This window comes from Fistularia commersonii, chromosome 7 (genome assembly GCF_037954325.1).
Source record: "Fistularia commersonii isolate RoL2024-O1a breed Wild chromosome 7, RoL_Fcom_v1.0, whole genome shotgun sequence".
In the NCBI taxonomy this organism is placed as follows: domain Eukaryota; kingdom Metazoa; phylum Chordata; class Actinopteri; order Syngnathiformes; family Fistulariidae; genus Fistularia; species Fistularia commersonii.
Genome location: NC_141290.1, coordinates 8,822,264 through 8,848,508, shown reverse-complemented (window position 1 = coordinate 8,848,508; position 26,245 = coordinate 8,822,264). Strand labels below are relative to the sequence as shown.

Below are 26,245 nucleotides of genomic sequence, written 5' to 3'. Positions count from 1 at the left end.
ACTGTCCCTCTGATCCTCTGCATCTTCTGCTCGGTACCTCCAAAGCAGAAGCCATGGCCGCCCCCAACTCGGTCTCCTCCTCCTCCTCCTATCTTCTTGACCGTCACTGATCTCTGCCTGCGTTGTTTGAAACACGCCGTGGCGGCGTGGAGCCAGCGGGTTCTGGAGGGGCAAAGGTCAGTTTAATGTGTGTGTGTGTGTGTGTGTGTGTGTGTCCAGGCTGCCCTTCCGGCTGGTTCGGGCCCGGCTGTGTCGGCCGCTGCGCCTGCGGCGACGGCGGCGTGTGCGACCCGGCCTCCGGCAACTGCACCTGCGGCCTGGGCCGGACGGGCGAGCGCTGCGACAGAGGTGACGGCACGCCGCCTCTCACGGGCGTCCCTTTATGGTCGCCGTGACGACCCCCCCTCCCCACCAGCTTCTTTGTTTTCCCAGAATGCCCCGCGGGGAGATTCGGCGCCGACTGCCGGCTGAACTGCTCGTGTCTAAACAACAGCACCTGTGACGGGGCGACGGGGACGTGCGACTGCCGGCCGGGGTTCTTCGGGCATCTTTGCGAGCACGGTGAGGACGGCGGAGGCTGCAGTTCTGGGATCCGCCATCTGATGTCGCTTTTGGCTCCTGTAAAAAATCTTGAAACGGGCTTGTATTTCTTCACTCGAAGACATTTCCGCCCCTCATCCGAGAGGCTTCTTCAGCTCTGAACTGAAGAAGGGGGAAACGTCTTCTAAGTGAAGAAATTCAAGATTTCGACGAGCCCCGGATGACCGAGAAGCTCCGCAGACATGTAAAAATCAAACTTGTTTTGGCCGCAAACTGACCCATACGTGCACACTTTTACCCCCCGCCGGCCCTCCCAGCTTGCCCCGCCGGCTTCCACGGCCCGCGTTGCCAGCTGCGGTGCGACTGCGCCAATGCCGCCCCCTGCCACCCCTCCACCGGCAGCTGCATCTGCCCCCCGGGGTTCCACGGAGCTCGGTGCCACAGAGGTGAGTCCGACACTTGCGTCTTCACCGGACCCTCCTCGGACCGTCTGACCCCGCCCCCTTTGCCCCCCCCCCCCCCCCCCCAGTCTGCAAACAGGGCACTTTCGGTCAGGACTGTTCCAAGACCTGCGACTGCGAAGACGGCGCCCCCTGCGACCCCGAGACGGGACGTTGCTTCTGCCCCCCCGGGAGGACGGGACCCAGATGCGACACAGGTAACCTTCACGGTTTTTGGGGGCGGGGCTAAGGATGAGCTCCTCCCCTCACACCCGCATTATTTATCCGGTGTCAGACTGCAGGGGGGGCCGCTTCGGGCCCGACTGCCAGGGGAGCTGCGAGTGCCAGAACGGCGGGCGGTGCGACCAACGCAGCGGCCGCTGCATTTGCCGGCCCGGCTGGAGCGGACAAGTCTGCCACCACGGTAGAGCGGGGAAGAGGGGGGGGGGGGGGCGTGTTCGCTTATTTGTGTACATGTGGGACTTTGCGGGTACATGGATGCGATTGTGTTCATGCATGTATATCTGCATGTTTATATTTGTGCGCATGAATGCATGTGTGAACATGTGTTGTGTCTACCTGTATTAAGCGTGTGTGACATGACTTTATGTACATTTGCGTGTGCATGTTTTTGTGCACATTTGTGTGTGTATTCTCGTCCATGTGTTTACATGTTTCCTTATGAGTGCGTGCGTTTGTGAGCGCGTCCTTGCTTGCGTGCATGTATTTGTGGATGTTTGTGTCAGATGAGTGACGTACTGGAGGTAAATGTCCCATGCCCCCCCCAGGAACCCCCCCGGTCGATGCGGCCCCCAGTGCGCCCCCGCCGCCCCCGCAGGGCCTCCTGTAGCTCCGGGTCGGCCCTTCGCCTGAGCTGGAGTGACGCCGGAGCAGCGGCTGAAGATCTTCACGGGGAAACGGACTCTGGATGGGATCCGGGACTCGGGACTCGGGTGGGGCGGCGCTGACACTGGGCCCTCCTCCTTGTGGGATGGGGTGAGGTGCCTCAGCGGCAGGGGGCCGGGGAGCGCCTGCAAGCACTTCCAGAAACGTTCCGCACCCGGGAGAGGGAAAAGACGGCACCTCAAACTCTATAATCCCAGCATCACGAGATTATCCCCCGTATTTCATGTGTAATATTTTCTTATCTTTTCCAGAAGTACTCGGAGCGGGTACTTGTACATAAGTTATTCTGGTTTTGTACCGCGCTCGGTGGCAATGCTAGCTATGCTACGTCGCCGCTTGCCATATGAAGAATCGCAGGCGGGTCACCGTCGGGACGCCCGGTCGCTCCCCGCCAGCAGGGGGCGGCGGCGGCGAGCGCCCGACGCTGGAGGACGCGGCCTGTGGATGGAAATAAAAAGACAGGACGCCGGCTGTCGTGTTCGTCATTCGTAATATTTTATCATGATTTCATTTTGTCACGGAGGACTGAAGCTGTACATCCGCTCTACATCTCAGGTCAAGCACAGTGCAGATAGCAACGCCTGCGGGGGGAGGAAGGGGGGGGGTTGCAGCAGACCCTCCGCCGGGGGGGGGTGGGGGTCGGCCGGGGGGGGGCGGGGGTCTCGGCGACGAGAACCTACTTCTTCTGTCCCGAGCGGATCAAACGCAGATAGGAAAACTGCAGCATGATGGAGACTTAAATAAATAATAATTTTTTTTTTTAAAAAAAAAGGTCTGTTTCTCGTCGCCGATGCAAACGTAAAAATATATTCTCTCTGTGGAACCTCGGGGGCCGGAAGCTCTCACTCCGAGGGTCGGCTTCCGCCCGTCAGCGGGTTCTCGGCGCTTTCTGAAGGACGCAAACGCAAACTGATGGAGGACCGGACGACCTTTGCTCCTCGGAAACTAAACTGCACCGGCAAGCGTCGGTTCCCGCCGGGTCCAGTCGCTCCGGAGTAAAAGACACGGCAAAACCAACATACAGGGGGGGTCGACTGACACGACAGGCCAACACACACACACACACGCACACGCACACACAAAGGTCTTTGCTCTGTTAGCCGCTAACGTCCCCGAAGGGCCACAGCGACTCCACATGTGCGAGGACTTGCGCCCAACTCGACATTCGCGCTGGTTTTTCACAGTAATCCCAAGTTATCCGCGGGAATCAGAAGTAATCTGGAATAATCTGTACTCTTTACCAGGTTAAAATCATTTGTGTTATTGGCCCTGTTAGCAAAGACTGGTTATCTGCGCCTGCTGGCTAACCTTCATAGCGCGGCGCTGCTTTGGTTGCTGGTTGGAAACGGTGCGGCGTCTTCAAGCCCCCTCCCCCCACCAGACCCAGCCCCGAACACCCGTTCAGCTGGACACAAAGGACTAGTTAGTTAACTGGTACGAGGTGACGGGCGGATGAAGATACACGACGGGGGATCTAATCCGGGACCGGGAACCGGCGGGAGGGGGGGGGGGGGGGGGGGGTGCGTCATTGCGTCGATCTTTGGCTCGAGCCGCGTCACCGACCAGGAAGTACCGCCCCTCCACTTCCTGCCATGACCCCCCCCTTCCATCGACGGAAGCCGGCAAAATAAGGCAGAACACCAAGATCGGGGAGGAATTTCAGGACGCCAAGGGGCAGAAGCGGGAAACACAGTGATGAAGGGCGCAGCGACTCCGCCCCCCTCGGCTCGGCCCCGCCCCCTCGCCGGCGGGACGGGATTCTGTGTGAAGCATCGGAGGGCAAAAAGGGACTCTTGACAGGAGGCGATATGTTTCTCTAGTGCAACGGCTGTGAGCTAAGAATATGACCCTTCCACCCCGAAGCTACCCTCTGACACCGACAGTCCTAAAGTGCAGATTGTTAAAACCCAGCGGGGGGAGCGAGGACGCCGCCGCCGCCGCTCCCCCCTTCGGAGGGGGGGTCTTGGGGAGCAGATGCATGGGGGCGGGGGGTTCACAGGCCGACGCCTCCTTCTCTTGCAGTGTATTTTTTTTTTAAGAAAACAAAAACATGGAGGGAAATCCGGCTGCCAAAGCGAGCGTGTGCTTATTCTTAATATTTCTTCTTCTATGGTTTTGAAATAGAATCGTGAACGAGCCCCCCCCTCCCCCAACTCTTCTCGTCCCAGCGACTCCGGGCGACCCCCCCTCCCCCTCCCCCTCCCCCACGTCGGCCTCGGTGCGGCCGAACTCATGCGTCGGGGTGTTGCTCGGTAAAAGCTCAAGCAAACGGAGGATCAGGCAAAGGTTTGGGGCCGCGGCCCCTGCCGGGGGAGGGGGTCGGTAGTGGGGAGGGGAGGGGTGGCGGATGGGGAGGCGGGGCTTGGCGTGGTGGCGCCGCGCGTTAGGAGCGGTAGTCCTTTTTACTGTACGGCTTGTTCCCCAGGATGCTGTCCACCTCGTGTGTGATCGACGACGACAGCTTGGGCAGGACCTGCGGCAGAGGAGAGGCAAACGTCAGCGCGGCATCAGAAACCTCCAGGAAACAGGAAGCGGGCGTGTTTACGGTGAATACCGAACTTCCTGTCCACACGCAGCTACTCACACCGTCAGACTGGAGCACTCAGAGCGTCAAAATACTTTTAACATCCGCAGCCGTCGCTCTGACGGAGCAGCCGGTTTCCCCGGGATGGTCCCGACACTTCGGAGAACTTCCAAGTAGTAACTGCTTCATCTCGACGCGGTGATATCATAATAATAGACTTATTTGTGTGGTGCCGGTGGGTTCCAGAGCCACCGACGGCTCCCAATACCATAATACCAAGGCGGGTAGAGGCCACAACAAGTGACTGGTGGATGAAGATCCATGTAGATGCCTATGGAGGAAACTACAGGTGAGGAGCTGGATCTTGAAGGGAATCCCAGCCGAAGAACTCTGGAGGAACTGGGGTTTGTGGATACGAGATAGAATGGAGCTGTAGTGATGATGGAGACGTATCTAGGAGGTAGTAAAGCCAGGAAGGGGGGGAGCCTATTTATGCCAGAGCTAGAAATAGGACCAGGAGGTGAGATGGGACTGGAGATGACAACCAGACTCTTCACCCGGCTGCAGGGAAGGATGGTGGAGGCCGTACAGACAAGAACATCAGTTTGCTGCTGCTAAGTTTGAAGAAGTTGGAGGACCATGATGTGATCTCAGGGAGGAAGGTGAAGCTGGAGAGCGGGGCGTCATCCGCATAGCGACAGAAGTTGATGTTGTCCATGGAATATTTGGCTGAGAGGGAACGAGGCGTTCCACCCTTCGTCTCCACGCCGACCAAGGGACGGAGGAGGACTCTCGACTCGGAGGTCACCTCCATCCAGAGTCTCTGACCTTTCCTTGTCCACAATAAAATACAAGTCATCCTCTGAGCCCACACTTTAGATCCTGCCTGGTTTTCAATGAAAACGTCTGGAGGTCCTTCAAAAGGTCCCGGGGTGGAAACTCTTCACACGTGCGTGAACAAAAGAGGCCTCGGGAAGCCTCAGGACACCCAGCGTCAAATAAACCGCAACGCCGGCCTGCATTCCGGCCGCGGCTCCCATCCAGAGGAGCATTCCTGTGGGGGCCCTCGGGAAATATGAGCTTAGCATTTGGAAATGGAAATATCAAACGTAGAGAGGGAGAGTACGGAGACACACACACACACACACACACACACACACACACAAACACAGAATAAGAAGTTGGAATATCTATCTTTGACTGCAGGCCAAACATAATGAAGGGAGGACATGCCCCCCCATTTCAAAAACCCATTAAAAGAATGCATCTTATCGGGGGTGGTGGTGGTGGAGGAGGGTGTGTGTGTGTGTGTGTGTGTGGGGGGGGGGCTGGTGCTGCCTCCAATCCCCGTGGCAACTGATACTCCGCTGACCTTATTAACTGCTACAGTAAAGCAGCCAAGCATGCAGCGGAAAAAGTGCCCGAGAGGCCGAGCTGCTCTCAGGAGAGGAAGCTGCAGAAGTGGACCGCCATCCCCACCGCCCCCCGAGCCCGGAGGACACGGGTCGGTCCTGTCGTGCCTTCAGAACCGGGCCGGGCTCTCCGGGCCGTCTCACCTGGATGGCTCCGATGTTCTCCATCAGCTGGTTGGTGTTGGACGCCCCGAGCAGGACGGAGCTCACCCCCTCGTTCCGTAGGCACCAGGCTGCAGGAGACCAGCACACAGCAGTGACACCTCCGCCACATGTAACACACGCACACACACGCACACACACACCTAACCTCCCACCCTGCAGCGTCCCTCAGACCATGCTTCCTGCTCTGCCCTGACATCCTTGTAAAGTAGTACGAGAGGCACCACGTTTACTTTGACGGATTACCGAGTACTACTTCCTGTTAAACAGTGAAATACAGACGTAGATAAACTTCTACATGAGCTACATGGTACACACACACACTCACACACACACACACACACACACACATTCACCCTTGCTGTCACTGTGCACTATAATGATGAAGGTGTGTGGACTGGAGCTGGGTCTCCGTGTGATGGGACGTTGAGGCGTGCAGCGCTGCCTCCCAGAACTGGCGTGGAACCCGTGGAACCAGGGAGAACCTGCATCTGCACTGTTCAACACACAGCTTGAGGAACCAAGGATGATAGGCAGAAGGTGCTGGGGTGAGGGGTATAGGAAGGGGGCAACTCCCAACATCCAGGGGTTTTAAGAAGACATACTTGCAGCAGAGCCGTCTACGGCGCCCGTGACTTCCCCCTTGTAGATGCTCCTCTTATTAGCCGGGCGCCGACACTCAGAACCTGCGATCTATCTGGACGGATCGCCTGCCCCTTTGGCAGGCGGCTTATATCTTGTACTGGGGTGTGGACGGCTACACGAGGATTTATGGTCGTCGAGCGAGATGAGGCTGAGCTCTAATGGGCCGTGAAAGCTAATCTATGGCGCCGCGGCGCGGGAGAGTCCGCCGTGATCTATGGCGAGACGGAGCTCCCCGTACATGACGCTTTTACAGCCTCGGCAGGAAGGGGCGGAGCTCGGGCGTTTCCATTTTTCCAAACAATCAATATGGCCGCCGAACGGATTTACGGTCGGGGCCTCCACGGGAAAACCGCCTATCTCAGCGCACCCTGCCGACGGTGTCCCTCCAGAAGCTCCAGCAGCTCAAACACAGACACACAGGGGACAACACAACATGGCGACAGTCGGGGCGGACGGCCGTGGGGTGGTGTTGACCTCCGCCTGTCTGAGGCAGAGGGGACGGACAGACAGACAGAAAGAGAGAGAGCGGCAGAATGTATCTGCGTACCGATGGCGAGTTGGGGCAGCGTGCAGCCCAGCCGCTCCGCGATCGCCTGCAGCTCTTTCAACTTCGCCTGCTGACGCCGGCCCTCCTCGCTCAAGATCTTGTCCTTCAACCACTGGTAACCCTGTCGAAAACACGGCACACACCTGCTCAAAAACCGCCCCCCCCCCCCCTCCTCTCCGGGGCCCGTTTTCGAACACGTGCAGGCGACCGACTGCGTTCGGGACCGCGTCGCTCGGCGCCGTCCCACGGGAGAACTGCACATTCGATGCGAAGAGTCAACGAATCCAGGGTTCCCACGACTTTAAGTAAAGTGAAGAGCTGAGAGGACGCCTGGCCGCTGATCGCACGAAAACACACTTTTTGCATTAATTTGAAGCCTCGGACCCGTGGGAACCCTGAGGGAGTCTGACTCGCTCAGTCAGAGAGCCACGGCAACAGACAACACGATGGAAGGGTTTCACACAGGAGGTCACAAGGTGCGGCACAACACGGAGGAAGTTCTCAGGTGGACGGGCAACACGCCGTGACCTGCGGTCAGGTGACGCGGAGATTCAGAGTCGCCTGAATGCTATTTAGAAATAACGGAAAATCTGCTTCTCCCACTCGGGATCTTCAGTGCAGGAACCACCGTTCCCTCGGAGCGGCCTGGAACGGAACTCTGACACGGGCCTCCCGGTTTCATTTGGGTCTGACGGCCTCTGAAATCTACAGCGTTTATTCAAAGAGCAGACAAACAGCAGATTGGTTAACAAACTCGACGGGTGCTAGCGGTCACGTCGCGGCTGCGCGGTCCAGATTGGCGGGCGCCAGCTGGCAAACATCAAAAGACGGCGGCTGGTTGCGAGGCGGCTTGGAAAACATGGCGCTGAAAACAAAGCGGGACATGTTGTGTACACAGAGAGACATAAACACACACTGTGACGGCCGGGAAACCGGCGGGGGGAGCAGATGGTCGCAGACGGGAACCACGGAAAACAGCAGGCGGGGACTGGGCTACCTTCAGAGACGCCCGGGAGTAGGGCGGCACCCTGCCGTCGTATTTCCCTGAGATGATCCCACAGGCCAGCGGCGACCACGTCATGGCGCCCACACCTGGACAACACAGGCAGGTGAGAGGCAGCTCAGCAGGCAGACAGGCATCCGCACCAAACGTCTCCAGAAAACACAGTTGAGGCCGGACGCCATCTTGGACGGGTCTGAAGATCCAGTCCCTCGCGCAGCTTTTGCGTTCACGATTTGATTTTGCCCCCGCAGTTCCACTTTGCTCCACAAGGGGGCGCTGTGAATCAGGGCGGTGCAACTACACCCACCCGACCGCCTGCCCGCCCGCCCGCAGGTGCAGGAAATTTGGCGGTTCCACAGCAGCTTGTTTCCACGGCGGCGAGCTCACCTTTGCGCTAATTACAGAGAAGGTTGCAGCAGTGACGAGAGCGCTCACCTATCTTATGGAAGAGCTCAGGGAGCTGCACCTCCACCTTCTCCCTCTGAAACATGTGATACTCGGCCTGCTCGCAGATGGGAGGAATCTGATTGAACTGGCGGGCTACGGAGTAGGCCTCCTGGAGACGCAGGAGAAACACCGTGAGAACCAAAGCGCGGACGGTTTCTCGTACCTTCCTAAGCGTCACCGGGTGGCCTCACCATGATTTCCATGGGACTCCAGCGGGACGTTCCCCAGTACATGGCCATGCCCTGGTTGATCACGTGAGTCATCGCTCGCACCGTCTCTGTGGGAAAACGGCACGGGAACCGGCGTCAGGACCGGAGTTCACAACGTTAGATCCCGAGGCGGCTTCCCCGGCGACACGAGGAGCCGAATAAGCCGAGAGGGGTGTTTGTGGACCACCGGAGACTTCGCTCGTTTCCTGATTTTGAGGAGCCAAGTTTATATAAAAAAAAAAAAAAAAAAAGACAATCCCCACTTTGCCGGAGACGCCGAAGGGGGCGGAGCATGGAAGCGTAGGCAGACGGATGAACCCTGACCAGCTCCGCCTCGGAGGGGAACTCTGACCCGGGAGCAGATGGACGCGGTGTGACCAGCTGAGCCCCGCGCCGCTCGCACTCTGCCATTTAAAGGTCTCCGGCATTGGCATCCACCTCCCCACTGTGGAGGTGGAGGCACCGAGACAACATTTAAAAATAGACGTTTCATTTACGAGGGCCCCCGTGCGCATCCGAGTCTCTGCGCCGCAGTAGCCATAGAAACAGAAACGGGCTTTTTTTTTCCGCGCTTAAAAAAAAAAACACGGGGCGTCGAACGCCCAGCTCGACGTCCACCCGGGAAACCGGGTCACGGAGACGGCGGCGGCGGCCCAGGAGGGGGCGCGTCCACCGCTCCTGGTCAGAGCTCCTTGTCAGGATGAAGCCCCAGATGATATTCGGTGAGTAAAACGACGTGACCCCTACCCGTTGCACATTTTCCCTTCGGACAGAGCAGCGCTCCTCCCCAGGCCCGGGGGAAGATGACTGCTATCCCGGGCGGAGGCCTGAATCATGGAGCGCAGCAGGATGTTTTGGTTTGTTGCACTATCGCTAACAGGATTATCTCCAAATCAACAGGGTCTTTAAGTCTTGTTTGTGCGGCGTCACATTAACTAGGCTTCACCGATGGCGGGGCTCTCATTGGTCCGGGGATTGAACGTTTATATTCACACCAACACCACGCTTGTGTCTCTCCAACGTGCAGTTGGAATTTTACACAAACACACACACGCACACACACACACACACACACACACTGCCCCACAGCAGGAAGGTCCCTCGTCCGATTATCATAGGAACATGGAGACTGTTGGGCGTCTCCATGTTCTCCTCTGTGCCTGCAGCTCAAAGAACACCAAGTGAATAAGTGAGTAAATGTATGTCTTTAAGCAGGGGTCGGGAACCTTTTTGACTGGGAGAGCCATAAAAGCCAAATATTTCTAAATAGATTTCATCGAGAGCCATATAGTATTTTTAACACCTAATCAATTAAATATGTCTTACTTTTAATGCGACCTCTGGTACTGCATGGATTTGTTCATTTTTTATCATAACATATAAGACATACCGCAGATCCAAATGCAAATTTCTCTGTCCACGTAGCCTGGAATGCACAATAATCATTGCCTTTTTTTTCCTTTTCGCCATCTTTTCCGTTCCGAGGGTTGACGCGCATAAACTATTTGGCTATCTGATAAAATTAATTTCTTCAGCTTTACAATGACCCGGACGTGCTCGGAAGCCAATGGTTCCCGACCCGGCCGACGGGTGAACCGTGAAATTTATCCTCAAGACTAATTTCTGTTTACTTTAAAATGACACAGTATTATGAAGAAATATCACAAGTATTTTAAAATCAGTTACAAACTGATTTTTACTTTTTCAATCCAAAATTGTCTGGGGGCCATATGCCTTCACCGGAAGAGCCGTATATGGCTCGCGAGCCATAGGTTCCCTCCCGCTGTCTTTAATTGACCTGTGAATACTTGTATGTCTCTGAATAAAGTGTGAATGAGAGAGCAAGTACCGTCATTTCCGGACGATAAGCCGCGACCTTTTTCACGTAAACAACGATGCGGCTAATATATGGATTTTTTGGGTGGGGGTGGGGGCGCTAAACATTTATCCTCGTCACATCGCACCGATGAAATGACTGGGAAATTCTGAGTCTGTTCAACTCCGAGACCGAAGACGACGACTTGGACGGTTCTAGTGTGCAGGAGGAAGACTGAGATAGCGATCGGCTAGCCGGTGCGGCTCAATAGTCCGGAAAATTACGGTAATGGTATAACTATATGATGTGAATGAGAGGGTGAATTGTATGTATGACTAGTTGAACACCTATCAGAAGCGTGAATGCTCGTATGTCTCCGTGTGACATGTGAATGAGAAGGTGAAGAGTCTATATATGGCATGTGACTGAAATGTGAAGATTCACTTAGGACAAGTGAATGGGTGGGTGAATGATTGTACGCCTCTTCATGGTTCCAGGGCGAACCCTTCAATGTAAGCTGGGCGACCCTGAAAATGGATGAAAATACACAAATGGCGCAGTGTTCATCACACAGCAAGACCAGAGAGAAAACAGGAAACGGTTTTTGCTGCCGAGATGAAAAGAGCACGGGTTCTAAGAATGAGAGGGTGATCGTTGAGGACAAACATACATCGGCAGCGCTCCTCATCGGTCTCCTACGCAGACGGGAATAGGCGAACATTTGTTTCGTGCAACGAAACCTAAGGTAAACAGTTAGCATTAGCAGTGAAGACGGCAAACGGCTCACCTTCCATGGGTGTGTTCGGGTCCGGCCTGTTCGCGAAAACCACGTCCACATAGTCTAACTGCAATCTTTCTAAGGAGGCTTTTAAACCTGGTGAGCACAGAATCGCATTTGAGTCTCCGGCAGCAGCGCCGTGTGAAGATGACAAGTGCAAGCACCGTGACAATGCAGGACCTCACAGCTCCGCTCTCCGCCCACAGCTCGCCTCGCGCCTCGGCTGCTGGCAGGACCGGTTCTTACCTTCTATAATGTGTTTTCGAGATAAACCTCTCTCGGTCTCCGCTCTGCAAAGAACAGCCAAAGTGACGATGGTTATTGAGCTGGACCCGCTGCTTCGGGGAAATAAGGTCCGATCGATTCATCAAAGTACGGGTCCGGGTGAGACGTTAGCATGTTAGCCGTAGCATCAGACATTAGTAATAACACCAACCGGGAGTGAGCCGGACAGAAACTCACTTTCCACCCCAGAAGATCTTTGTCGTGATCACCAGGCTCGAGCGTCTGTAAGCGGAAAAGGACAGCGCATCGGTTACCGCGCCTGCAGCCGGGATGAAGGTCTCCGTTCACGTTACCCCCTCCACCCCCAGCGGCCTTCGCACCCCAGGAAGCCTAGAGCGCAGTCACTTATTTCTATCTCCACTTCTTGCTCCTCACATTTAGATTAGTGTGTAAACATCAGGACCAGAGTAGGTTCAAGCTGGCTCTGGTGGATGAAGAGCAGCGAGACGGTGAGCTCAGTTTGGTCTGAATGCCCGAAGGAGCAACGGAGACAGAGAACGTGGAGTTCCATGGAGAACCTTTTCAGGAACTGGACTGCTCCTTCATACTTTTGGACAGCAGGGGAACCACGGACTTCAGTTCCTCGCACCATATTTAGACAGGGAAGTTTGAAGAACTCAGTTCTAGAACTTTCAATGGCTTAGTGGCCTCCTCCGGGGGGAACTTATTAATTTTGCGATGGACCACGCGAGGGATCGGTGTGACCCAACGTCTGCAATGAGCACCTGAAGCTCCGCACTGTAAAACAGGGTTGAAGTGTAATTATCTTCCCTCTGCACTGAACAACTCCGTTTGCCGTTTGCTAACTCTGCACTTATTCCTGTCTAAACATAGATGTTTCTCTGCCAGTCCTGGAACCCTCTCTGAGCTTTAGCAGGCCAGAGGAGCGTGGACCTCTTCAACGCTCGATTTCAGTATCTACTAATAGGGCGTGGCTTATGAGTTCGACCAATCACCTCAAACCTGAGCTTTTATGGCGCTGTAAAAACACCCTGCCTCGGAGTTGGAGCTCAGACGGTTCTAGGAGCTGAGGTCCCTGGACCCTGGATCCTCTGCTGTCCCATTGCACCGAGAAACTAATTCCTGAAAAGGTTCTAGGACTGCAGAAGGTTCCTTATCAGTTACTTCAGGAGATCTGACCAGTGCACCAGCACAACTCCAGCTTCTTCTTCTCGGTTGAGCCTTCGGGCCAGAAACGGCCTACTTGCTGCAAAGGTTTCAGGAACTGTAAAAAGTTCCTGCAGTGGCAGACCTGCATCATAATCAAACAGCAACATTTCTTCCATCCTGACCTCCTGCCATGCACATACACCGTCCATGTTCATCCACCTGGACCTGCAGCAGACCAGGCAATCCAAACGTGGGTCTGTAGCCCTTCATCTATTATTCAGTATCTTTTTGGACACAGGAGCGTGGCGTTGCTGCGGCAACCGCATCCGACTCCGCCCCCCCCCCCCCCCCCCAACCTCCCCGTTCCAGCTCGCGGTGCAGGGCCTCCCGTTATGAGCATGGGAGATGGCAGATTAGCAATCCTGCTGGGACGGAAATTAAAAAAAAAAAAAAAAAAAAAAAAAAAAGAAACGCTCCCAAACTTAATTAAAGTGTGCCGTACCTCCATCCTTTCTTCTTGATGATGTTGCCGAGCACCACCTCGGCCCTGTGGAGCACACCGGGAGAGGACGTTATTGGATGGGGGTTCTACGCCAGCCGCTCTGCAGCGTGATATCAGATGACACACCCGAGCCAAGCGACAGACACACACATACTGATAGCACACTTGATATAGCACCTACCCATCATTTTGTCTGTGTGTGTGTGTGTGTGTGTGTGTGTGTGTGTGTGTGTGTGTGAGCTGGCGGGTTGAGTGCCCAGTCCCCGGTGGTACCGTGGAGCCTCTACCATGTCATTCTTAGGTAGCTACACAGGCGCTGCTGATGAGTGACATGTTCAACATGGGACTCATTATGGGATGTTCTCCCTCCTGGGCTCTCTCCATTATCTCCAGCCAGTGTTCTCTATGTGTTCTCTCCACATGTTCTCCCGCTTGGCTTCTCTCCAGATTCCCCGTCTTCTTCAAACAGTCCAAAACGCAGTGTGCCGGTTCATCGAAGGCTCCAAACCCTATCGGTGTGTATGAGAAGGTGAGCGGTTGGATGATTGACAGCCGACAAAACGAAGACTGTCACTTTTAACATTTGCAGACCCCTCCAGCGTTCCTCCTGGGCCAAACTCTGTCTGGTGGTCCTGTAGAAGCGAATCCTCGGGATGGAATGGTCCCATCACCATTCGTCTCCTCGCCTCCCATTGATTTTCCGGCGGAGGCAGATTTGATTTTCACTAACCACTTGCCGCGGGCCGACACATTAGGCCCCGGATCTAATGTCATTTGGCTGATTCTCCGGCCGCGGTACCGCCCGGATCAATGGCTGCCTTCGCCCGGAAGCCTCCATCTTGTCGCGGCGCCAGACGCAATCAGTCAAGTTAGGCGGGCGAAATATACCAGAAACATCACCGTGCGTTTGCTCGATTGGAGTGACCAGAACCTGAATTTAATAGTTCCAAGGTCAGGGACGGACGGGAGTTTGGGGCGCCGCTCGCCGAGACGAAACCAAAGGATGGCCGGAGATGACGGGGGTTACCTGAGGTCCCGCCTACACCGGCTTCTGATACGCCCGCTTTGTTTCTATGCAAAGGCGGCGCTTTAACACGGCTCTGGAGATTATTCCAGGAAGTAGTCGGCGGTAATCCAGCTGGCGTGGCAGACACTAATGTATTCCTTCTTTACCTCCTTCTTCTCCCGGCTCTGACATTCTGTACTTCCTGCTCATTTTGAGATTATTTCTTGCTGACTTTCAGGATTTTCTTTTTTTTTTTTTTTTGACAGGATTATCATTCTGACGGGCACGGCGATTGGTGCTTCCTCCTCACAGCTAGAAGGTCGGTTGGATTCCCACAGGGGGCCTTCCTGTGTGGATTCTCATGTTCTCCCCGCGGCTGTGTGGGGTTCCTCAGTGTTCTCCGGGTTCCTCCCGCCCATGTGGAGACCCCGCATTGTCCAGATGAGAAGGTGAACGGTTGCATGTCTCTATAAGAGGCCCTGTGATTGGTCCAGGGTGAACCCCACCTCTCGCCCAATCACAGCTGGGATAGGCTCCCCGTGATCCTGACGGTGGGATAAGCAGTGGAGATGAATGAAGCATTTTCATTTGCTGTTTTGCCAGTTTCTAGCAGCTTCTTTGCTCATCTCTTATGAGCATTTTTTAAAAGACGGGGCTTGTTTCTTGTGATCTGGCGGTTTCCTACGAGCTTAATCTTGGTAAATGTTTTGCAGCACACCGGAACCCTGTGAGAACCTCCCACGTAATTCTGTGTGTGAGTGTCTGTGTGTTAAGTGTGTGTGTGTGTGTGTGTGTGTGTGATCTAATCAGATGATCTGAGGCGCGCTGCGAGGACCGTAGGCCCTGTTCCACTGCCGGCTGCTGTGAATTCGCCAGCTGGACCGACACCATTTCAAACAACGAGCCCACCAGCATTCTGCCAGAGCCACACGCTCTGTGTGTGTGTGTGTGTGTGCGTGTGTGTGTGTTCCCTCCGTGAGTAATCAGGAAGCCCCGACAGAAGGTACGAGGAGCCCGGAGCAGGTCCACTGTCTCCACCCGTGCATCAAACCTGGCCTCGGTGGATTGGTTCACGTTAGGCGTTTTCCAGATCAGAAGTGCGTGACCAACGCGGCGTTTGCTTTCATGCCATTAGCACGCATCTGGAGCAGAACGTCTGGGCCCGGGAGAGACGAGGAACCGGGACGGGGGGAGGGAGGGGTGGCCCCGGCTGGAGGGCGAGAAGTTTTTGACACTCAGGGTCGTTATCCACACCTCAGAGAAGACGTCGGGTTCGAGGCAAGATTGGTTTCACTGCATCTTCTGCAGCCCGGCTGCCGAGGAGAGGGGAAGGGGGAGGAACCTGCGTGTCGGGAGCCCCCCGCCGTGAGGCCGGCTCGGCGCCGCTAAGCCACAGCGCACAGATTTCACATGAAAGCCTTTTCAACCCCCCCCTCCTCTGTTCTGATGTGCAAAGTGTATGATTTGTTCTACCCATGTGGAGATATACAGTATGCTTGTGTGTGTGTGTGTGTGTGTGTAACATAAGCCCCTCTCTCTGACGCTTTGCAAAGCAAGCCGTCAGGATTAACACCTGTGCAGCGTCGCACGCTGAGCTTTGTGGCAAGCCGCCTCAAACACGTGCACGTGACTGACGGCCCTTTGTGTCAAATGGGGGAAGTTCTCAGACGCCCATTTCCAGGACCAAACAAGGAGAAGTCTCCGACGGCCGATGTGACACCGAGGGGAGAACATCCAGACCACCTGTCTCCTCTCCTTCTGACCCCCCCGCCCCAAACACAATGGTCACACTGGAGGGGATATTAAGGGGGGAAAAAAAGGGGGAGATACTCATTGTAAAGGATAATCCCGTAGATTATTTCAAAGCACCCAAGTCACTATAAATCCAGATTAATCCATGCTGGGATTCAAACCGTCACCACGCTCCGGCGAGGAGGCGAGACAGAGACGCTTACCGAGGTTGGAGAAAGTAATCTTCGCTTTTATGTAAAATTGGACCAGGATTTGTGCAGATCCAAGCCTTCCCTAATATCACATTGTGCCTCGAAAAACAAAAAAAAACAAAAAAAAAAAAAAAAAAAAAAAGATACCCGGCGAGGATTTACAAACACTTCCAAACGGTCGCCAAACCACTCTTATCTGCCATCTCTCCGCTTCCGCTGCAGATGAGAGATGGGTTTATCATGAAGAGCCGGCTCTTCGCCACCAAACATCTCCTCATTGGGAGCGGAGATCAGAACAAAATAAAAACAATCACACCTGGGCCCCAGGGGGCCCCGACCCCTGGCGATTAGCCCGTCAGCGCCGACTGCTAATCCATCACACGACAAGACGGCGGCACTACTCACTTCCCAGCAGCATAGACCTCCGCCGTGTCAAACAGATTGATGCCGTTTTCATAGGCCAGAGTCATCAGCTGCTCCGCCATCTGTCAGGAGGAAGCAAACGGGGGGCCGCTGTTACGAAGCGAGGTGTTTTATTAACTTTGTGAACTTGCTCCGCTGCACCAAACACCTTCATGCGACTTCACCCCGCCCTTACCTCGTCCGTTATCTGGCCGCCGAAGGTCACCCATGTTCCTGCAGGGGGAGGACAGAGCGGGCTTTGAACAAGGTGGACCAGACAGAGTCTTGAGAGGCGCTGATTCAATTTGGGTTGATTTGCCTGATTTCTGCCCGGAAGGTGGGACTGAATCTCAACGCGAGACTCACTACGCCGCAGGAGGAGAACCGGAAGGTTCCTAAAGAGTCCTCCTGATACGGCTCTAACCGGCTACCGACCTCCTCCGTCACCTGAAAGGACTCCGTCGTCGCCTCTCCTCATGCATCTTTTAAAAGCTGGAGGAAAAAAAAATGTAAAAGCGGCAGCTTACCTAGTCCCAGACAGGACACGCGCAGGCCTGACTTCCCAAGGTTTCTGTCAAAACACAACAACAGAAACATTAATGAGGCCTGGAGGCGGCAGGTTCAGCCCTGAGAGCCCCAACTAGAGCCCTTAACTCCATCACTCCTGGAATTTAAACGACGGCCGTGAATATGTGATGGACGAGGTGGCTTTGCCCGCAAAGCTCACGGCCATGGATGTGGAGCTCTGACACATGCAGGATGGATGAACTTGAACACTCCAGCCAACAATGATATGTGTGTGTGTGTGTGTGTGTGAGAAAGGACCTGGCGGGGGGAGGGAGGTCTTAAGCAGACCCACCATGATGTCCACTGAAAATTCAAACAGCGCATTGAGGATCTTCTGAATCCCTCCGCCTCGGTCTGACTGAAATCCCCCCGCAGCGATGTGGAGGCTTTATGACGGGCAGAGCCGGAGTGTGTGAGTCTATCACGGCACCCACACACACACACGCACGACAATCACCTACTCGGTTGGGTCTTACACTCGTCCCTGACAGCACTGAGTCTTCATCCAAAAGGGGCTTCTTCGTATCAGCGCTTCGGCTTGTATTTGAAAATAAAAGCTGCGTGATGTGGAATTCTGACGTGATTCTGGGGGTTGCAAAGCAAACGCACCTCACACGACAACGACGGCGTGAGGCGTTCAGGAACCAAAGTGAGCGAATGGGAGATTTATCTACTCCCGTCTTCATAAGACTTTCCATGAGGAGACGGTGGAGCTGGAAAGGATAGTGGGGGAGGGGTGGTGGTGGTGGGTTGGGGGGGGGTGGGTTGAAGTGTAAGTGCGTGCACGTGCAGCGAGCTTCGTGCTGCACGGCCGCGCTTGTGGCTCCGTGCGTGGGTGTGTTCTCGTGCCGAACGTCCGCGGCGATGAGCTCGCTCCTCCTCTGACGTACGAGAAGTGACTGCGCTCCTCCGTCAAGCAGGAGAATAAAACGATTTTAAAAACAAACAAACAAACAAAAAAAAAAGGAAACAGAAGCATAACATTCTCGTTTCTTGCGTGTTTGCTAGAATCAAACACCGGAGCAACACGGATCTTGTGTGTTTACATGCGCTTGTTTTTTTTTTTTTTTTTTAAAAAACTCATTAAAGCGTTTTCAAAAACACCCCGGAGTCAGAAATCATCCGGTTTGCCCCCCCCCCCCCCTCCTCGCCGTCATGCCGCCGCGGCGAGGCGAGGGAGCGGGGGGACAAAGAGCGGAGTCTGTGGATTATCTAATAAAGTATTGAGGTCAAAGTTCTGCTCGGCAAAAGGACCCTCATTAAAAAGATCTGGACTGCTCGCTGAGGTCTGTAATCCGTAGCCCTACCACATCTCCTGGAGGAGCCTTCAAACTTACATGGGGGAGGGTGGGGGGTCCGTGGGGACCTCCACCCCCTCCACCTCCTTACGGTGGATTGTGACAAGGTTAACATCCCCTCTGGCAGGCTACGGCTAATCTATAATTAGCTGCCTTTTATTTGTACGAGTGCCCCCCGGGGTTTGACGTGGGGTGAGATAACCGAAGCCGACGAACGGTCTCCTGATCCGACGCCAGTCGCAGCTGTCTTGACGGCGTCAACGGCAAAGACCCCGACCCCCCCGGTCCGGACGCTTCCCAGATATCGTCTGCTGATGTGATTAAAGCAAACTGCGCCGGCCGATGTGTTGACGCGTGTTGATGAAATGGGAGCGGAGTAAACCCCCCCCCCACCCCCCCTTTTAATTAGATAAACACCGAGCCGGCATGTCGACAGGCTTCTCCAGTTGCACTGCGGGGGCTTAGCGTTAGCGTGCAAGTGTTGCGGAAGAACGCTTCGGCGGCGGGAAACGCACACACGGCGCGTTAGGCTCGTCCTCATCTTAACTCCACACTTGTCTTTACGAGGACACGCCTTTTATTTAGCGCCGTGGGCACTCGATATTTTGCGTTGGTCCTGAACGCCTCCGACAGAGACAGAGGGTCGGGAGGAACAGGCACCAATGATCTGCTTCTGCTAATATCAGTAGCGCTAACAGCTACGCGCTAGTAGCAAACATGACAGAACAATAATGCCATTATTGCAGAAATCTCCCGGTTAATCACCCAACTGGTTGGACCAGCTAGGACTGCGGGTTAAGTAATTCAGTTCTGGAGGACTTCCCAGTCTTCTGTCCCCCCAAAAGAGCGAGAATCACACCGGAAACCCCTGTTTTCATCCTGGACTTCAATGACTGACAACATGGAATCAGCTTGGACGCCACCCGACGCTTGTTTACAGGTTCTTCTGATAAGGAAACGAGACGAAAACATGTGGGAGGTGCGAGGCAGCGTGAGAGCCAGGTGTCAAGTGTTGGACGTTTCTGCTGAACGCAGAGGAGCCGAGAAGCTGCCCTCAACCCTTTACAATCTGTCAGCGTTTTAGTGCCGGTTATGACTGCCACTTCCTAAAGAAGCGCTGGGGCGGTGAAATTGAACCCGGCAGGCCGGAGGATGTAGAATCAGCCTGAAATGGGCGTCCAGAGGGAGTCGGCTCCATGAATGAGAGAAGAAGGTCACCTCAGGGAGGTGTTGAGAGCTTCTCTGGCAGAGTCAGACTATTAATACAAGCTCGGCCCTCGGCCGCGGCTCAAAGACATGCTGGGAATGCCTTCCCGCTCGCGCCGGCCGCAGGTGGCTTCCCCTCCTCGGCCGACTTTATGTAACCGTTGCCCCGCCGAGGAGAGCTACGGCCAACTTAAACCGAGAAGTAAGAAGGCCCGGCAAAACCCACTTTGGATACAACTCGGATCGGATTAGCGGTGACCGCAGGGAGGCTGCGTGGCCAAAGATCGGCGCCAAACTGCAGACCCTCCTCTTCCTCACGTTTGAATAAACATGACGGCGGAGCAGAGAGGGAGAGACCCCTCCTCCCCGAGGGCTCCCAGCGATGACCGGATTAATTAACGCAGACGAATAATGAAAATAATTCGGGAGGAAGGCTCTGGCGAGACAATTATTCTTATTTGCACGGACGGCGGCGAGAGGATGTCAGGAGTGATTGGGCTGAAGGCGGCGACTCGCTTACATAACAGGGCCACCAACGCCGCCGCCGAGCCACGGGGCTCTCGGGCTCCTGAGCCAGCGGTTTGTTTTTGGCCTTACAGAGATGTTTCCCCTCCGAGGGGTCTTCTCTGGGACGGTGCAATGGAGGAGCGAAAAGGGGGGGGGCATGGTGAACCCGGAGTGTACCAACAATCCTGCTGATGGGGTGACGCAGGGCGCCGTATCGGTACAACAAAAATTCGGCGCCATCTGGCTGATGAGAAAACTGCTGAGGTTAAATATTCATGATTCACATGACTAAGCATGATTCCGGGGGGGGGGGGGGGGGGGGCTCAGTCAGCGAAACACAAACCCCCCCCCCTCCACACACACACACACACACACACACACACACACACACACACACACACACAAAAACTTCAAAACCTCATTTCGTGGAAACCAGCCTGATGATTCAGGGTTCGTCTGCAGGCCGGAGCTCATCTCTTCACTCCGGAGCACAGACGGGCGCTTGTGGGAATAAAACACTATTCATTTAGTCACTGGGGGCGAGAGCGGCGAAAGTACACGCCAGTACTGGCGAGTACACGCGAGTACAGGCGAGTACTCGCCAGTACTCCCCAGTACTTGAAGTAGCAGAGAGTAAAACAGAATCCCTCTCCTCCGCGCCGGAAGCTAATCCTTATCTGGGCTACTTTTACAGTGTTTATGAAAACAGCATTCAGAGACGTGAGCTGGGATGACACACAGACACACACAAACACACACACACACACACACACACACACACACACACACACGCAGACATACACACAAACACACACACTGAGCTCTAATTAAACTATCAGTGAGGCAAAGAAAGAACAGCTGTCTTTATTTTCTTCAGCAACATATCCCATCTTAGCTTCTCCCATGTGGTTGCTCCTATAGGACACACACACACACACACACCTCGTGCTTCCATACACCAATGTAGACCAAACCGTGAAGCGGGCTGTACGTCAATAAATGGACCGTCGGGGGCGGACAGATGGTGCGTGTCGAGTGCACGTGGACGCCGTTGCCAAAGTGGCCGCCGCCTGGAATGTGCACCGAGGGGGGGTGTGGGGGTGTGGGGGGGGGTGGCAGCGAGGGCTGGCAGCGCAGCTGATCCCGCGCTGCAGTCGTGATTCATATTTCCGTGGAAGGCTGCCTCCCTGATAAAAAGCCCTGACAATCCCCGGCTCGCACCCACACTCGCGGCGCCCCAAATCGCACACCCACAGCTTTTGTCGCCCCGGCCCCGAGCGCACAAACACAGGACGGATTCCTCCAGGAGGATAAACGCACTCCGACACACACAGGAGGGAATTCAACCTCCGCCCGCTTTCCGGGTTCACCTTATCCTTCTCACCGCAGAACAAACCTCGCATTGTCGACCGATACCGTATTTAAAGACCCCAAGAGCACTGGGGAGGTGGGGGTGCCCTCCTCCGGCTGGAGGATTTACACCGCCAGGGAAGAGGAAGAGCCAGCTCAGCTTCACGCCGGCAGAGCCGTAAAAATGACGCCGGTCGTGCTCCGCAATCGATACGGCGCTTTGAGAAAAGACAAACGTCCTCCTCGCAAACACGCTGCGGTAAATCTGCCGGCAGGCCCATCCGCGGGGCCGGAGGTCAGACCCCTTTATTTCCTTCCAGCAGGCCTTCAAATGACCCCTTTTAGACCAACCGAGACCTCGAGAGCCTCCTGCCCGATCTGAGATCTTCTGCTTTACATAAACACCGGGCCTGTTCTGCCCTCCGTTAATCCCGAGCCGTCTGGAGCATCTAATCCTCCTCTAGAGGCGGTGCAGGTTCCTCTGCCGAGGCCTGACGGCGGCACCTCACATTTGAGGTGAGGACGACCCCTTCGCCGTCTCCGTCCTGCCTGGAGACGGCGTCTAACAGCCCTTCAGGCTCAAGGACGCAGAACGGCCCTCATGCAAATGAGGATGATCTGAATTTCACGGCTCGGTCGTCGGCGCGGAAATCGGGGGGACGTTATCCTTGTCGCCGAGGAGAGGTTTTGCCCGATGAGAAATGATGGGATGTAAAAAGGGGCCGACGGAAGCTTCGTCGGCGAGGAGCGGTGGACGAAACGCTCGCTGCTGCAGCGTCAGCACTCCTCCGTCCTCCACACTCACTCACGGCTCAGATCCGCCAACACCTCGTCGTGCACGTTGTGCACGCCGCGCACCCCCACGCTTTGGATTTGCACTGCGGATGCGAGGAACACAAACAGCCGCCGTCGCCGCCGCCGCCCCCCCCGGAGCTGAGGATGATTTTCCTCATTCAAAATGATTAGCTTCAATAATGACAGAGTGGCTGCGTGAGCAGAGGACCGGAACGTTCCCGGGGCCCGGCAAGTCGGAGCGATGGCGCGGGACCCGAGGGACGTCGAAAGGCCCCGTGAAGAATCGAAAAAAAAAAAAAGAAGGTAAAGCGTCGCTGTCGGCCATTAATCTCCATGGTGACGGGCCAAACCGAACAAACGGCCTCAGGCCAAACCTTGGGGTGGAAATATAAAGCCCCCGCCGCAGAAACGGCGAGAGGAGGCTCCAGACGGGATTAGGAGACGTCCTACCAGCCCCGCAGATCCACGGGTGGAATTCAGGATCTGGATGTGGGTTCATGTGGAGGAAACAAGAGGAGGAGGAGAACGAGGAAGAAGGTCTGAGGTTTCACATTCAAGAAGAAGAAGCAGCAGCAGCAGCAGCAGCAGCAGCCTATATAGGGGGATTGTGTGGGATCTTCTGTTTTTCTCATTTCAGCGTTAATCCCCGATGAACGCGCTGTTAAAACCCAAAACCGTGTTCATCTGCCGATGCTTTGCTCCTTAACCCCCGCTCCCCTGGCCCAGGACAAACAACATACTGGAGTCCACGTCATAGAACTGAGGCGTATGAATACGCAAACCAACGTTTCCGATTCACGTTTAAATCATTAACCGATACTAAAGTCGGGTCCCTCGACCGAGACCTTCTGCTCCGAGCTGCTCGGCGGGTCCGCCCTCCTCCGCGCGTTCCTACCTATACTTCATCCCGGTCTTCATGCTCTGCTCGCTGGACGAGGGCACGCTCTGGACGGACAGCTGCCCCAGACTGCGGGCCACCATGGCCACCGCTCTGAACTTGCTGCGGGTGCCGGTGCCGGGGCTGTTGGCGTTCTGCCGATTGAGCCGGTCCTCGGTGTTACGGCTGACGCCGCCGCGGTGGTCGGTGCAGACCAGGGACACCTGCATGCCGGCGGTCCTCGCTCAGAGGCTGGAACAGGTGGAGGAACTCCCGGAGGTGTCGGCGGTGAGGGTCGGGCTTCAGAGGGACACGGTGGCGAGACTCATCCTGGGTATGTGCGGGATCAGACCCGTCTCACGGGTCAGAGCGGGACCGGCAGTCAGAATCACTAAAAAGGAAAATCGAGTGTGCGGCTCCTCCTCGGCGCCGCGCTTCAAGAGCGGAAACGAAAGGATCCGGAGCCCGAGACGGGGAGGCTGAAACGCCAGGCGCCGCTCATCGCCCGACCCCCGTGTGCCGGGGCACTTCCTGTCCGGCTGGGGATCCCGGCCACCGCCGCTGCTGCATGCCGGCGACGCCGCTGCCTCCGTTTTCGCTCCTCTCCTCTGACCGCCCGCCGCCTGGATTAAAACTTACATCTGTGAGCAGAGCGGCGCGATGCACACAGACAGGAGATGGGAGGAGGGAGTGCGAGAGAGAGAGAGAGAGAGAGGGAATGTGGTGGGAGGGCTGCGAAGAGGAGCTGCCGAGGAGGGATATTCAGGGAGCAAATGGCAGCAGGGGAGAGCAAGTGAGTGGCGTTCACAGGGAGAAGAAAGGGAAAGCCACTTTTTGTTGACCCCCTTTGTGCTGCAGAGGTTCACTCTGTTCGAAGAGAAGAGGGAGGACAAAAAAAAAAAAAAAAAAAAAAAAAAAAAAATGCCGTGCACTTTTCTGGACGCCGCCACCGCCCGCGGCCCCCGAAGGAACGGGACTCTCATGTGGGCCCGTCCACCCGTCCGTCCGTCCGTCCGTCCGTCCGTCCGTGAAATATTCATTATGTAACGTTAGCTGTTTGTGGTGCGCGGCGAGCGCGGGAGAGTCCCGGGCCCGGAGGAGCCCCTGCGCGGAGGTGAAAGAGAAGCGGCCCACGTGACTGACGCGCTCGGGTCGGCTGGACGGCGGCCATCACAACCCGATCCGCTAGATGAACCCCAAACAGCGAGCGGGGGCCGTGATAATGAGCGTGAACTGAAAGTAAACACCATCGCCAGCGGAGCGGACCTCGCTAGGGTTCTCCACGCATTGAAGGTGGACAATGGCTGAGGCACGCGCTCGCGGTAACACGAGCCGGGCCGTGAAAGGGAGATGATTAAAAAAAAAAAAAAAAGAGACGCCATCGGCGGGCGGCACATGAAGGGAAGGCGCTCGCAGGAACATCCGCCATGGAGCAGCTAACAAACGGGCCTATTCTAGGACCTGACCTTCTGGTGGACCGGAAATAAATAGAAGCCCGGGGTGGGCTGGGGAAGGTGGGTCGCTTCAGTTTGGTGCTTCTTTGGAAATATCGAAAGAGACGTCTTCCTAAACAGTCAAAATACATCGACATCGATTGACACGAGCTCTCCTTCTGAGGCCCTCCCTCCTTCAAACGCACATTCCAACCAATCACTTTGGTTCCTTTTCAATATTTCTGGTGCGTTTATTGGAATTTAAAGTGATTTCATTCTTCGCTAAGGTTTATTTGTGGTTCCTTCAATGCTACATAATCCTGTTATTCATGAAAAAGCTTGATTGGTGTTTTTTTTTTTTTTTTTTCCATATGGCTCTTATTTCACCCCCCCCCTCCCCAGGTTGCGAGCAGCCTGGAAGGAAGGTTTTGGCGGGGGTTCGACAGGGTCCTGACTCTCCGCCGGCGCCCATCACTACTTGGAGGATGAATCTCCATCCCTTTACGGCTCGCGTGACGCCCCGGGAGCCGTCACATTGGGAAGTTACTGCGTGGGCGAAAGGGCGGCAGCAGCGCTTGGCCTGTGACTCACGCCGGGGCCCGACATAAAACCCCCACGGTCTCGGGCCGTGCGTCACGGCGAGGTGCTGGAATCAAATCAAACGCCACGGGACTGATTTCTTGTCACGGCGAGCGTCTCTCTGATTTATCTCCGTCCGAGAGCGCCGAAGCGGCGCCGATCGATACGGAGCGGCGATCCGTCGGCCGAGCTAATCAAAAGAAACGACGGATTTTAACGCGGCCCGGATGGATTTCCCTTTTTTTTTTTCTCCCCCCGCCAACAGACAGGCTTACGGAAGCGCTGGGTTAGCAACAAATAAATGGCAGCGACGCGGACAAAACTGTAGTAATGGGGGAGGTGGTGGTGGTGGAGGGGTGAAACCCTGCCTGTCACTTCTGGGCCGTTAAATAATTCAAAACACAAACATCTGCCAATGCTCGGCTGACTGACAGCCCGCATTGAAATGGATAAACAGAGGAGACGATGATGACGGATGACTGACATCTACCCGCTGCCCCCACGCACCCCCTCCACCAATAATTAGCCAGACCTTCATGCCACTTCTGCTGCAACCCTGCAACGTACCCGGCCTCCTCGGTGCACGCTCACAGGCTGGCATACTTTACGCACCAGGACAGAGTAAGAAAAACAAAGTATTCCAAGCAGTCGACGGCGTGGAAACTTGAGAGCACACAGTGTGTATGTGTGTGTGTGTGTGTGTGTATATGAGTGTGTGATAAGTCTGTAAACTGATCACCCTCCTTACAAATCCAGACACAGGATCTCCAGCATGGTGGAGTACTGGCTGCTGTCTCAAGAGGGACATTGGTGTGTGTGTGTGTGTGTGTGTGTGTGTGTGTGTGTGTGTGTGTGTGTGTGTGTGTGTGTGTGTGTGTGAGAGAGAGAGAGAAAGAAACAGAGAGAGTAGGGTTGGTAAGACAGCAATGCAGAGCAGGTCACAATTAAAGCTATGG

At 55.3% G+C, this 26,245-nt stretch overlaps 2 protein-coding genes across 7 annotated transcripts in view; one reads left to right on the top strand and one right to left on the bottom strand.

The window, feature by feature from the left end:
• Window positions 1–2,480, top strand: part of megf6b (multiple EGF-like-domains 6b) — a 33,971-nt gene extending 31,491 nt beyond the window's left edge. The window contains exons 33-38 of the mRNA XM_086149634.1: window positions 220–348; window positions 433–561; window positions 858–986; window positions 1,070–1,198; window positions 1,276–1,404; window positions 1,769–2,480. Coding sequence (XP_086005760.1) covers window positions 220–348; window positions 433–561; window positions 858–986; window positions 1,070–1,198; window positions 1,276–1,404; window positions 1,769–1,830 — 707 coding nt within the window. The 3' untranslated portion in view covers window positions 1,831–2,480. The remainder of the gene's footprint in view (window positions 1–219; window positions 349–432; window positions 562–857; window positions 987–1,069; window positions 1,199–1,275; window positions 1,405–1,768) is intronic.
• The window catches only part of kcnab2a (potassium voltage-gated channel subfamily A regulatory beta subunit 2a), a 58,543-nt gene continuing 34,667 nt past the window's right edge, over window positions 2,370–26,245 (bottom strand). For 5 of the 6 annotated variants that reach the window (XM_086149639.1, XM_086149638.1, XM_086149636.1 and 2 more), the window contains 13 exons: window positions 17,205–17,248; window positions 16,874–16,911; window positions 16,681–16,760; window positions 13,327–13,371; window positions 11,892–11,936; window positions 11,676–11,719; window positions 11,439–11,525; window positions 8,818–8,903; window positions 8,615–8,735; window positions 8,174–8,268; window positions 7,177–7,297; window positions 5,967–6,055; window positions 2,370–4,359 (listed from right to left, as the gene is read on the bottom strand). In XM_086149639.1, the coding sequence (XP_086005765.1) occupies window positions 4,270–4,359; window positions 5,967–6,055; window positions 7,177–7,297; window positions 8,174–8,268; window positions 8,615–8,735; window positions 8,818–8,903; window positions 11,439–11,525; window positions 11,676–11,719; window positions 11,892–11,936; window positions 13,327–13,371; window positions 16,681–16,760; window positions 16,874–16,911; window positions 17,205–17,248 (985 nt within the window). In that variant the 3' untranslated portion in view covers window positions 2,370–4,269. Of the gene's footprint in view, window positions 4,360–5,966; window positions 6,056–7,176; window positions 7,298–8,173; window positions 8,269–8,614; window positions 8,736–8,817; window positions 8,904–11,438; window positions 11,526–11,675; window positions 11,720–11,891; window positions 11,937–13,326; window positions 13,372–16,680; window positions 16,761–16,873; window positions 16,912–17,204; window positions 17,249–23,295; window positions 23,932–26,245 lie in introns of those variants that run through there. The other variant, XM_086149637.1, reaches the window with a different exon arrangement.